This window comes from Anastrepha obliqua, chromosome 5, assembly GCF_027943255.1.
Source record: "Anastrepha obliqua isolate idAnaObli1 chromosome 5, idAnaObli1_1.0, whole genome shotgun sequence".
Taxonomy (NCBI): Eukaryota; Metazoa; Arthropoda; class Insecta; order Diptera; family Tephritidae; genus Anastrepha; species Anastrepha obliqua.
Genome location: NC_072896.1, coordinates 54,918,120 through 54,931,963, shown reverse-complemented (window position 1 = coordinate 54,931,963; position 13,844 = coordinate 54,918,120). Strand labels below are relative to the sequence as shown.

General features: G+C 36.5%; 1 protein-coding gene across 2 annotated transcripts in view; it reads left to right on the top strand.

The window, feature by feature from the left end:
• Positions 1-2,675, top strand: part of LOC129248354 (uncharacterized) — a 100,912-nt gene extending 98,237 nt beyond the window's left edge. For both annotated transcript variants that reach the window (XM_054887878.1, XM_054887880.1), the window contains one exon: positions 1,831-2,675. In XM_054887878.1, coding sequence (XP_054743853.1) covers positions 1,831-2,582 — 752 coding nt within the window. In that variant the 3' untranslated portion in view covers positions 2,583-2,675. The remainder of the gene's footprint in view (positions 1-1,830) is intronic.
• Positions 2,676-13,844: the final 11,169 nt, after the last annotated feature.

Here is a 13,844-nt window from a genome sequence, read left to right as displayed (position 1 = left end):
GCCAAATTCACTTATAATGATGGAATTGTGCGACGGTGCGTTATCATTGCGCAAAATCCAGGAGCTGTTTTCCCACAATCCTTTCTTTTTTTGGCGAATTGCTTCATTTAAACGTATCATAACGCCCAAATAATAGTTTTTGTTAACTCTCTGACCTTCTGGTAATAATTCATTGCCCACAATACAGTTGTAATCCATGAAAACCTTGAGCATCGCTTTGATCGCTCTTTTGACTGAAAATGGCGTGATTTTTTTGATTTTGGCTCATTCGAAGCTATCCACTCACTCACCTGATGTCTGGCTTGCGTGTCATACTCATAAACCTACGCCTCGTCTCCGGTAGCAATGCGTTTGATGAATGTGGAGTCGGAGTCTTTGGACATATCTTTGGACGATATGTCAATGCGGTCGCCTTTTTGCTTGAAATCCAAGTGCTTTGGCATTATCTTTGCAGCAACACGGCGCAAACTCAAATCATTAACTACAAAATCCTGATCGGATCTTTAAGCAAAGTTCAAGTACTCGGCCAGCTATCGGTTATTGATCAACTATTCTTTTACTTCGTGGACAACCAACACTTCGAGGTTTTGAAGGACTGTGGCTACCTTAGGATGCTGGTCCAACAAAAATGACGTTAGCCTGGAGATCAAACGGAGAATAACTCTTGCCAACAGGTGTTAATTTGAGCTCAGTAGACAATTGAGAAGTTGAGTTCTCTCTCGAAGCACCAAACTGACACTCTACTAAAGGCTTATCATTCCTGTTCTGCTATATGGCGTAGAAGCATGGACGATGTCAACAGCAGATGAAAAAGCCTTCGATAGAAAAATTCTCGAAAAGATCTTTGGTCGCCTCCCCCTTGGTGACGAGTATCGTTTGCAGTGGAACAGCGAGCTGGGGGAGCTAAATAGGGCCATGGCCATAGTTAGCATGTGAAAACATAGCGACTACGCTGGCTTGGACATGGCTTGGACCCGTTTGCACGAAGATGCTCCAGCAAGGCGAATCTACGACACGGTACCACAAAAAGAAAGACGAAGAATAGGATGACTACATATCCATTAAAAAGACCAAGTGCTGTAAGGTCCGTCAACTCTCGAGATTTCAAACTGGCAGCAGCGAGCGCAGAACAAAAACAGCCGGAGCTTTATTTTAGATTCGACCCAAACCGACACACGGTTGCAGCGCTACATGAGCAGAGGAAGAAGAATGAAACTAGTAATTTTTACAAAAAAAGTTGCATCTAAAAAAATGCTATGAAATTTTGCAAACTCGACTCTCAGGTCAGCCGACTTTAAGAAGGAAAAAAATTTCTTTGCTTGGGGATTCACAGAAAAAATAAATAAATAAATAATTGGTGCGTACACTTCTGTTAGGTGTTTGGCCGAGCTCCTCTTCCGCTCTATTTATTCCTGGTGTGCGTCTTGATGTTGTTCCAGAAATCGAGTTGCACAAAAATAAGATTTGAAGTGGTCCATAAGACATTTTCGTGGCACAGAATGACCCAACAAACTGATGCTTAAAACTATTTGTTTCGAAATCTCGGGTGGTAGTCACGCACCAATCCATTCGGCTACGGCCTAATGTAAAATTTTTATTCCGAGCTCAATGCAATTCTTTATATGCGGCTCAACTTGATATGAAAAAGAGGAGCGCTAATTCTTAAATTTTTTCTGTACTTGAAGAAATTTCACAACCTTGGCTTCTGTATCAATTTAGTATAAGAACTTGAGCTTTTACTCACGATTTTATATATTATATTTATAAGTTTGGCAAAAATTTTTATAGAAAGTCTAATTAATTATATCTTTTTTCCTTCTTTTATTACAGAAACCATCCATCCGAATGTGACGAAAGCGCCGCTCTTCCCCAAGGATCTCTTCACAAAAGAGCAGCTGGAAAATGGTGCTGTTATCTTTCACATAATCGGCGTAATTTATATGTTTGTAGCGCTCGCCATTGTGTGCGATGAATTCTTCGTGCCTTCCCTGGATGTGATCATCGAGAAATTGGACATCACGGACGATGTAGCCGGCGCTACGTTCATGGCAGCCGGCGGTAGTGCGCCCGAACTCTTTACCAGTGTCATTGGCGTATTCATCTCGTTCGATGATGTGGGCATTGGTACAATTGTCGGCTCAGCTGTCTTCAACATACTCTTCGTGATCGGTATGTGCGCGCTATTCTCCAAATCGATATTGTCGCTGACATGGTGGCCACTCTTTCGGGATTGCTCCTTCTACAGTCTCAGTTTGTTGGTGCTCATTTACTTTTTTCGCGATAATTTCATCTTTTGGTGGGAAGCGCTCATACTTTTCAGCATCTACATAGCATATGTGGCCTTCATGAAGTGGAACGTCCAAGTGGAGAGATTCGTGAAGAGGCTCGTAACGAAAAATAAGGTGACTCGCGTCAGAAGTACAGATCAGCTTATGCCAGCAGTAAGTAGTTGGGAAGTTTTTTTGCAAAAAAAAAAAAGAAAATTAACAACAAAATTTGAGAAGAAGAAACATTTGAACAATGAACAAATTTTAATTCGATTAATAAATTTGAGAGACAACAGATGCAACAACACACAGTAACTTCGATACGAACACAGCATTTGGCTTATTCGCTTATGAATGAAAAGCTATATGTCAATACAGAAAAAAAAAGAAGTCAAACTTAACATTAAATCGAACAAACAGTACATAAACACTGCTTATTTTTTTTGACAGTAACTTAAATGTTTAACTTTTGTAGTATTTTGAATTTTCAGTTGTGTATTTTATTTTCGATTTGTATTTCAAAACAAAAGCAATTTAGCTAAGCACAAATGCGCATGCCTTCCAAATGTGCTAGAAAAAAAATTTTTGCTTAGAAAAAAAATTAATTTTATTAATTGAAATATTTTAGTGATTCTTAATTTTAATGAAATATATATAATTTTCTTTTGTTGGTGACAATCTAATCACAAATTATAGTTTTGCATTTTTTTGTTTTCGCAACTAAAAAATTTTATTTTTTTTTCCAAACATTGGTAAATTTTTTTGTTAAATTTTTTAATTTTTTATTTCCACATATATATGTATGTATGTCATGAATTTACACCGCAATATATACCGCATGTGTGTTAGCACATATGTACTTAAAATCCATTTTTATTTCAAGTTATTATTGCAATTAGCACAAAAATGTAGAAGCTAAACTTGGCAGCATTAAAAACTTGTTTCTTAGAAAAATTTTCTTTCACGCACGCAATACACATAAGAAAAATTGGTATGATTTCGCTAAGCGCATTTTCTCTTAAATGACAAGTTGAAAAACGGGGGGTTTCAAGCAAAAAAATTTCATTTTTTGTATTGGGTATGGGAATAAGTTCCGTTCTTTCTTCAATCAAATAAAAATGATATACTGTGAGGTATGTGTCATTGGAAGCTACAACTTTACTCCATCTTTCAGGCAGCATACGGATGCCTCTGACACGAAGTTCGAGTTCTTTTGATTTGATTCGCTCTCCAATAAGGGCGACCGTATTGAGCGGAACAGTTGGTAACGCGAAGGTGCAAAGATTGTGCAAGATTTCCCAATTCTGTCCCTCTAAATATTTCTGAACCGATTTGCAACGTGTGGCCTGACGTTGTCATGCAGCAAAATCAGTTTGTCATGTCTACCGTCCCATTCCGGCCGCTTTTCTTTGAGAGCTCGATTCAAACGCATTAGCTGCTGTCGGTAACGTTCGGTAGTGATGGTTTCAGATGGTTTAAGGAGTTCATAATAGTGGGCATACTTCTGATCCCACTAGCTGCACAACATAACCTTTGAAGCATCCAAATTGTTTTCGCTGTTGATGGACCTGGTTCATGTGGCAGGCTCCAACATTTTCGACACTTAGGGCTGTCATAATAGATCCATTTTTCATCGCCAGCGACGATGCGATGCAGAAAACCTTTTTGTCTGCCGTTCAAGAAGCATCTCACACGTCACCAAACGTCTCTCGATATCCCTCTCCTTCAATTGATGTGGCGTCCAGTTACTTGTTACTTGCTATCTAGACCATTCCCATCGCGTGCAAACGTTTAATGACGGTTGACCTGTCAACATCCAACTCTTTAGACATATCATCAAGGGTTCGGCATGTGACTTCATCCAATAATTGTTGTCGTTGAGTATTTTCAAATTTCACTCTTTACAAGTTGTATTTGATGGAGCGTGATTACTGTAAATATTGATCAATATGAGACACGTTTCAGCTGCACTTTTCTTCAAAAGGTAATAATGACGATTGACTTCCCGCAAATGCTGTTTTTTTGGGACGAACGTAAGCATTTTTGACGTCAAAGAAAAGAGGGCACCAAAGCTACACCTCTTTTGCGAGGGCGGAAACTTATTCCCATACCCAATAATTTTTATGAAATTTATATAAAGTATTCCACAATTTCAATGAACTTTTTCAGCTTTTACCACATTTTTTACGTCCTACGGAATTTTTAGACTAAGAGCAGTCTCTCGCTTACACACTACAAACAATTTTTAAGTGTTGGGTCCCAAATTCAGCGCACTACCAGCTATCCTGAGATGCTTCGCCTTCTCACATTAGCTCGCTCGCAAAACGGATGCTCGGGAGCTACCCGGAGGATGCTTGGGCGAAGCCCTGAAGTTGTGCATAGCAATCAGAGACTTTCCCCAGGAAGTCGTCGAGGACTTCTATACACGGAATCTGCCTCCAAATAAGATCAACTATATTATAATATTAATATTAATAATATCAATAATTTAGATAATAACTTTACGAGCCGAAAGTCATATCCTTAAACTGTTGATTTATGGTTTGTAAATTCGCAAAATTATCGATTCGTTAAAAAGTTATTTCAAAGATATTATTCATATTAAAATCTCATAAAAAATATAATTCATTTGCTTCATCTTCTTCATGTCACAACACCTAATTGCCGCATTTCCGGCGCAAATTACTTCAATGACGAGTAACAAAGCTTAGCGAAATCGCCTATTTAAAAAAAAAACAGGACAAGAAATTATATATGTTTATAGTAACATCGGTATGCGTCTATGTATGTGTGTGCATCTATGCGCATCTAACAGTTCATAAAGTCAGATAATTGCTGTCAAAAATGTGGTGGCTGCATTTATTGCAAAATCGTGACTGGCATAAAGTGAAATTTAGGTGATTTTCAAACACAGGCACACACACACACACACACATGCATGTCATTGTAGCCATTACTCGTAAGCGAACGCTGAAAACGGGCTAAACGAGTGCCTAATGAGCAAAATGTGCCATGGAAGGACAGACAGATAGACAGAAATGGGGCGCATATGTAGTTGTAAGTGGCAACAAAAACACATAATTGCGCCATAAAACTTTCAAAAGTGTATAGAGCAATTAAAACTCATTTATTTTGCAGAAATTTATATGAAAAATGAGTAGCAAGTGTTATGCCGTTAGCAAGAAGAAGAAGAACATTGCAAGGAGCAAATTGCAAGGAAACTTTACAAGAAGCGACAGCCATGCATGGAAATACATACACACATATGCGTGTATGTACATACACACATACATACAAATGTATATGCATGCATGTGTATGTATTTGGAAAGAAAGTTTAAGTTTGAGCTTCACGTGTTGAGCTCCTCAAATTCTGCCTCTTAGTTAAAATAATTTTTTTTTCCATTTTTTTCTTGACATACAAGTCTCCTACCGAAGCGCAAAGTAATTGCATTTTCCAAAGTGCAGTTGCAGTAATTACTAGCTGTGGGACTTACAGCGCCTGAAAGTAGGCACATGCATTCCGCATAACAAATGCCCTGGACTAAGTGCTTAGCAACACACGCACACACATACACACGTACACCTTCTTCACATGAATTGCTGTGTAAAAGTTTCGAGTTTTCAACATTTCGATATTCTCCACTAAATTTGAAATGATTGAGAAGTAGAAAAATGAGTAGCAGTAAGTTAATAAGAAAATGTACGCTTCTACGTATGCGAGGATGATTTATTTCACTTAATTTTGAATGCCTTGTAGTTCCAATAAAACTTGTTTCCAATTAAAGGTGAAGCAAAAGGGGGGAAAAATTTAAAATTTAAAAATATAAACGAGGATATAAGAAAATACTTGATTTTCAAGACGTTTTAAGGGGTCCCGGTGGTCTAGGGCTTGAAAACTTTGGGAATTTTCATGAATTTGTTTTTACAAAAAAAATAATGAAAAACGATATTAAAATTTTTAGGCTTTTTATTTAGCTTCTTTTACATACAAAAATGATTTTTTTTTTTAATTTTAATAATTTTAAATATGGTGACTGTGCCGTTTAGGATGTGAACACGGGTGGCTATAGTGTGACCGATTTGAAGGCGTGTAAATATCTTCAGGTTCTGAGAAGACATGTGTGTAGCATACGAGTATATGGGTTGGTAATTAATCCATTGACGACTGTACGTTTCCTGAAGAGATTTTAGTATATTTTTCCCAAAATCGTTGATAGTAAAATGTGCACTGTAGTAAAGGGATTTCTGGGCGGTTTCTTTGGCTCTGGTATAAGCGCACTCATTGCCTTGTATTCCTGCATGACCCGGAACCCACATCAACCTTATGGAATTTTTATTTAGTAAGATATTATTTCGGGTTTTGGTGATTAAAGAAGATTCGTTAGAATGTGTCAATAGAGCGTCCCAAACAGATTTACTATTGCTGCAAATAATGAATTTGCCGCCTTTGTCGGAAGCATAAAATACTGTGAATACTGAGCAGTAGGAAGGTAAAGCACCGACTGATTTTGTAACTCCAAGCTGGTTTGTGACTGTCTGTTTTAGATCAATCTAGTTTGCCGTCGCCTGTCGAGATTCGATTTTTATTGGAAGAAATATTTGAGAATCATTTAGCGTTTCATATTTCCAGTTGATGTCGAACCACGATCCTATCTAATGGTGGTCGTTCTGCTTAAGTGCAGCAGGCCAAAGCTCACAAAGAGCTGTAGAGCCAAAAGAAGGATGCGACACATGCTGAGTAGCACTTCGTTTCCTAGAAAAATTAGTAAAATGTTGCTTTCAGCTGGTACAAAAACAAAAACATAAACGGTGAGAAATTCACGAACTTTCTACGAGATTTGTTAAATGTGCGTATATCTACAAGACCTTATGGCCATCACTTCGAATATTATATATATATATATATATATTTAATTTCTGTCACGAAATACATTTAAATCTATCTCAAATAATAAAAAACATTTTTATTTGAAAAATTCCGGTTTCATGGATGTATACCCAAAACACAAAAGAATACCAAACATGACACAAGTAAAACCTACTCCGCGCTCTGCCAGCGAAAATTATAATTTGCATTTACAATTGAAAAAACTATAAATATAATAAAACATTGCCTCTACTCGTACACTGGATAAGCAGAGCTGAAAAGGCGTTATTTCGCATGCGTTATAATCGGTTGTAATTTATGGAAACGCATTTGTAACAGCACACATATGAGAATACGCATTTAGAACTTCATTCACCAATATTTACACGCACATGAGAGCCTACTTGAGCGACCGTAATTATACTTAAAATTCATTTGCGCGCAAAGAACTGCAAAACCCACATTTCTTCACGCACATTTCTTCATCAACTTGCTTAGTCAAAGCGTGTGAGAGAATTCACCTTCCATTTGTCTGTATACAAGCAAGCATTTCCACATGAATGGCTACGTGCGAATATGAATCGGATGATATTTGCATAGCAAATAATTCATGCAGCAAACCAACGCCTGAGAGTATGCTAAGAAATTTCTTCAACAATAAAACATTTTAGTGCAAGTGGAAGGCATCAGGCAACAACTTTCTAAGTTATACCCGCCTACAGTAAACAAGAGAGAGGGAGAGGGAGAGCGAGAGAGAGGAGTGCTATGCATAAAACTATATAAATGACAATAGGTAGGAGAAGGTAGAGTAGCGCGGTAGCGGGTTAACTGTGAATTAATTGAAATGGAAATACAGTTTGTCATCGTGTGAAAAGCTCATTAATTGAGTGAATGAGCACACGAAGTGATTGCTTATAAAACTTAGTGCACAACCCGTCTAATTATAAAAGCGGTGCAGTAGAGAGCAGCTGTCGTCTAAGAAAGTTTTCAGTTTTGTAAGTTAAATGGTTAAACGAGGAGAAGTAAAAGGTATTTTTGCACATATGTAGGCAATAAAAGAGGAGGGAAAACAACAACAAAAAGATATAACTAAGTATTAAATATACAAGTGCAGTAGGTACTACCTTGCAGTACAATCCTGAACTGGTGCAGATATCACCAATTGCGGACCACTTTGCCAAATTTTAAGTATTTGTTTACTAACAATTTAATAAAATATAAAATATTAACTGAAGAAAAAGCATTAGTAGAAATATACAAGTACCGAGTACGATTGACACTTTCTAGCTGAACACTTTGTAAATCCTATGAGTTACTTTTAAGGGGACAGATACCTGTAAACGGCCACATTTTCCCTGATTTCCATTAAAATTATTTAAAATGAAGAAGTCAATATATTTTTTTCAAAATTGGCATACAATTTATTTACACATTAAAATAATATAAAATCTTTTTTTTTATTTTAATAATTTAAAATGACGGATGTACATTCAATTCTTCCAGGAAGGTCGCGGCGGGTCTTCTCAATCGGTGGGCATTGTAGCATCGGCGTCAATGACCTGAATACAAAAAACCAAAATTTTTTTTGTTTTTTAATGTCATAATTTCTATATGTATTAAAAACAAATGAAAAAGAAAATCGCGGAATAGGCACACCTTTGACACTAGTGATTTTGCCCGCCCGGTAATTGCGCTCCATTCATCCCTTCGTTTGTGTTAGCAGCTAACTGGCAAAACTCTGCCTGACGGCCGCACAAATGTGCAGTTTTTCACCAAGCCAAGCCACCATTTGCCCACTATTTGTGTATATTCTTACACTTCCTGCCTTAGTATCTGTCTGACGCGCTACTTCCGCTTCCGCCTTTCGCTTTGCTATTTAATTTTCATTGACGCTAATGATGACAGAGTTCGTGATATATTCGTTGTGAAGATTTATTGTTTTTGAATACTTATTTGCAAATACTTGATATTCGTAGGGAAGGAAGAAGAATACCAACTGTAATGTTATAGGTTTTGTAATTTTGTTGCTTGTTTTTTTTTTTGTTGTTTTTGGAATTCAACTTGTATGAGTATACACTTACTGCCACACTTCATTTACACAAGCATAGTTATGTCGGTAAAGAGGAAGAGAAATTACAAATATTAATTTTGTTTGCAAAAAATTGTTCAAAGGAGACCCTGAAAAAGTTCTTAGACATTTATTGAAATGGGTTTCTTCTTATTTTATAATTTTCCATTAAAGGAAAGAGCGGCTAAACTGTAGTAGTAAAAATTGAATTGTCTCTCATTCAAAAATATATTTGCCCATTGGCCCATTAGGTTAGGTTAGGTTTTTGTGGCAGTGGGTTTAGAATAGCCAACTCACTTAGGCCATGTAGGTCCATTGTGGTATTACCCTTTAGACGCTCTTATGAAACGTAAGATGGGTTTTATCGCAACACCAAATAGGTCCGTAAGAGAGTCAGAAAGGTATTTTCCCAACAACCTTGGTCTACCTCTAGCTAAGGCTGGACAATTACAGAGGAAGTGTTCTACTGTTTCTTTCTCTTCCTCGTCTCTACAACTTCTGCAGCATTCATGAGAAAATACTCCTAGTCTAGAAGAGTGCCTACCTCATAGCGAATCACCGGTGACACACGCCACGACCTTCTAAATCTTCTCTCTTGTGAGTTTGAGCGATTTTCCTGACCTTTTTTATCCATTTGCGGCCAAATTAGCCTGGTTCTAACAGCCATTGCCATCTCTCCATGGCCTGTTGGTCTCCTTAAGAATATTATTTCAAGTTGCCATAGGAATTCCAATATTGCCTCTAATACTATTTAGAGCTGCCAGGCATTGCTGAGCAAACTTTGATCTTAGTATAACTGTCATCATTGATTTGGTGACCGCCTGGCAATTCGAAAAGATATTTATCGTAGTTTTTGTTACGGCGCGTGTGTTAAGGTACACTGTTACCTGCTTTATGGCTAAGACTTCTGTCTGGTAGAGGACACAATAGTCCGGAAGTTGGACAGATAGTTATAGACCTAATTCTTCAGAAAAACTTTCATAGCCTACTTTATTTTCTAGCTTGGACCCATCCGTGTAGAAATTGAATTCCAATCTTCTCCATGGTCGCTGACAATTTTTACTGTGACAAAACTAATAGCTGCGGCGCAGAGTTTATTAAATTTATTTATATTATTAAGTGTACGCATTTTATTACTTTACTTAAAAAAAATGCAGTGAAAGTGAAGGTAAAGAAGAAGAAAGCCGTAAGTTGGTGGGTCGAAGACGGCAAGGAAAACTTCGCGCACGAATAAGCCCCATCTTGACCTTTTTTGTTAGTTCAATTGAAAATCCACAAAGCTAAATTTCGAGGTTCTCTTTTACTAACTACAGCATATATACTTTTGCTTTGTTTTTAGTCTAAAATTGAACACACAATAGTTTAATAAATACTTGTATGAGACCCACTATTCAAAACACTTCAAATTCACAATTTTAATTTCAAAATTAAAGCACTTGACGGGCGTCAATTTTTTTCAACGACAATTTTTCAACGTGAGACCCAAAAATTTGGCACTATTTCAATGAAATTCGTCACGGAACTTAAGTTGTAGTGAGAATTATTTTTATGAAAGAAAGCACATACCAAATTCTCGAAAAATGCTTGTTCAGGAAGTGCCTATTGTACAAAATTGTGTTTGTCACTTCTTGGCAAAAAATAAATCACCCTATATATAAGTTATATAAGTTTTGAAGACTTAATGCGTTCAGTGCAGTCCCATTGCAGGGCCGCTTAATTGACATTATCTACACGAAGCGTGCTTTTTCGTGTAACTATGTCCCCTTAATATACGTGTAAACGGCCATATTTTCCCTGATTTTCATTAATATTACAATATTTAAAATGAAAAAGTCAAAATATTTTTTTCAAAATTGGCATACAGTTTATTTATACATTAAAATAATATAAAATCTTTTTTTTTATTTTAATAATTTAAAATGACGGATGTACATTCAATTCTTCCAGGAAGGTCACAGCGGGGCTTCTTAATCGGCGGGTATTGAAGCATCGGCGTCAATGATCTCAATACAAAAAAAAGGAATTTGTTTGTTTATTAATGTCATAATTTCTATACGAATTAAAAACAAATGAAAAAATAATTCGCGGAATAAAATGCTTAAAAACAAAAAAACGAATTGTGAGACGGATTTTCCTACTATTTTTGCTTCGAACCAATTTTTTTTTCGAAAAATTTTCGTAAACTTGTAAATTCACATAGAAAGTATATTAATATCATAAGAAAGATGTGTGCAAAATTTCAGGGAGATCGGTCAATAATTTTTCGAGTTGTCGTGTACGCCAATTCGAAAAATATAGTTTTGAGAAAAATGCGTCTAAAGTTTGAATACATGAAAACTCCTCTTCCAGTGCTTGAACGCAAAGAATAGAGTCGTCACGGTTGATGATCTATAATATAAGAAATACTTAAGTTTACGTTCTAAAATTTTTTTTTACATATTCTTCAAAGATTATATAGTATCAACATTTTATATTATGAAAAATTTTTTTTTTTTTTTCGAAATTAAGTGTTAAGTATTGAGTATTTTCCCCGATCTTTTCCTTACATCGTCGTGAATACTCTAATGATCTATCTCGCCATCTCTTCTATGATTGCTTGCCATAGTAATTTGCCGTTAAATATTATACCCAGAAAATTTACTTCCTTTTGCATTCTTACGCCAATTCCACCACCTAAGCAAATTGGCTTAAGATGCTTGAGTTTGTATTTCCTTTTGAATATTACGATGGTCGTTCTTGCTTGATTTGTGTTCAGCCGCACCTTTTCACATCACCTTCTAATTAGTTTTGAAACTAATTGAATTCTATTACTTAGAGTCTCTTCGAATTTTCGTCTTCATACTCGTATTATGACTGTGTCGTAGCATAGCGACAACTCCGTTGCTGTCTAATTCCATCAAGAACTTATCTACTACTAAGTTTCACATTAGTGGTGATAATACACCCATCTAGGTACCCTGTTTGTATATTTACTGTTAGGCCCCCCGAGCCTCTTAACATATCTACATTCATCGTACTTATCGTATTGCCCATTCATTCAGCGAGAGTATTATTAATGCCTATCCTAACTAGAGCTCTACTTATGACTTCAAATGAGGTACTATCAATGGCATCTTCTATCTAAGAAGACACATATTGCAGTTTCCATCTTTTCTACACTGTCTGCAAGTACATATGTTGATTAGGTAATTTATGCAGACTATGTTGATCGCCCAGGCTTGTATGCGTGGTGGCATCAATGCAGTGGCGCATCTGCTGGAATTATGGACCTGCTGTAGTTGTCTACAATATTTTCACTGCTCTCTTTCGTTTTTAATATAAATGAGGTAAGACGTTTGGTTTTAGTCCACGGATTTCTCAAAGGCACTTTTCAAATGTTGTAGGCTGCTGGTCTCTTCTTCATTCTATATCATCAACTTTGTTTTGACAACCGCAACTGGAATCAATGAAAATTGCTAATTATTTAGCTTCAAGTAGCGAATTTTAAAGTTATGCCACCCCACATTAGTTAAGAGATTTTAGTGAGTTTCACTTGCCTCGTGCTCCATACTATTTCTGCCTTAGAAGCAACTTATTTATTTATTAAGACTTAGGATTCAAAGAACTTTTTTTTAATATTATCACACTGTTTAATGATTTATGATAACTGACCACTCTACATTTAGCAATGGAAAATATTAATTTAAATAAAAATAATAATAGAAAGATGAAAAAAATTTTTTGGAATTATCTATACCTATTTTGTTTTGAAGCTCTATGCTCCAGAGAGGATTTGAAGGTTCCTATTTACTTAGTGCTGCCAGAAGTTTTGTAACAAGTTAATTCCGTTATAGATATAAAATTATAGCACTTTTTTTAAAGAAGTTAGTTTTATTTAATTATGTAAATATAAGAAAGAAAAATTTTCAATTTTCATTCGAAATGGTCACCATTTGCACGCACGGTTTCCATGGATAATGACGTCGCTGCTCGAACCAAAGATTGTCTGAGACTCTCCAAATTTCTGTGAGGTCTTCAATAGGCCATGTTCTCAAATTCTGACCGCAAAATGTAGTCCAATTGTTCAGATCTGGATTTTCAGACGACTAATCTTCTGCGGCTATGAACCCAGGAATATTGTTTTTTAGCCACTGTTGGGTGGTTTTTGCCTACTGGGCAGGAGCGGAATCTTACTGGAAGATCCAACGCTCTTCATTAAAGAAAGTACTGCTCAACTGCTTCACCACGCCTTCTAAGATATCCTTCTGGCACACTTTTGCTCCGGTATTATTTATTTATATTAACCCCGATTTTCGCAGAAATGAAGAGATTTAACGCCTTTACAAGACACTCCCACCAAACCATTACGGCGGCTGAATGGTGGCTACGCTGAATCCTTGAAACAACATTTTGCGCGTCTTTTTTAGCATAGATTTTCTTGTTTTGCTTATTAAAAACTTCTTCAACAGTGAAAAATGTCTCATCCGTGAAAAGAATATTTTTATAGCCGTTGTCCGCGTGCCACCGAAGAAGCTGCTTGCATCAGTCGAGTCTAATTTTCTTCAAGTGCGTTGTCGAAATATGACCAGTTGAGCGACGGAAGGCTTTCATGTGGAGATTATCTCTAATTAGTCTTGATATCGATCTGGTTGATACATTCA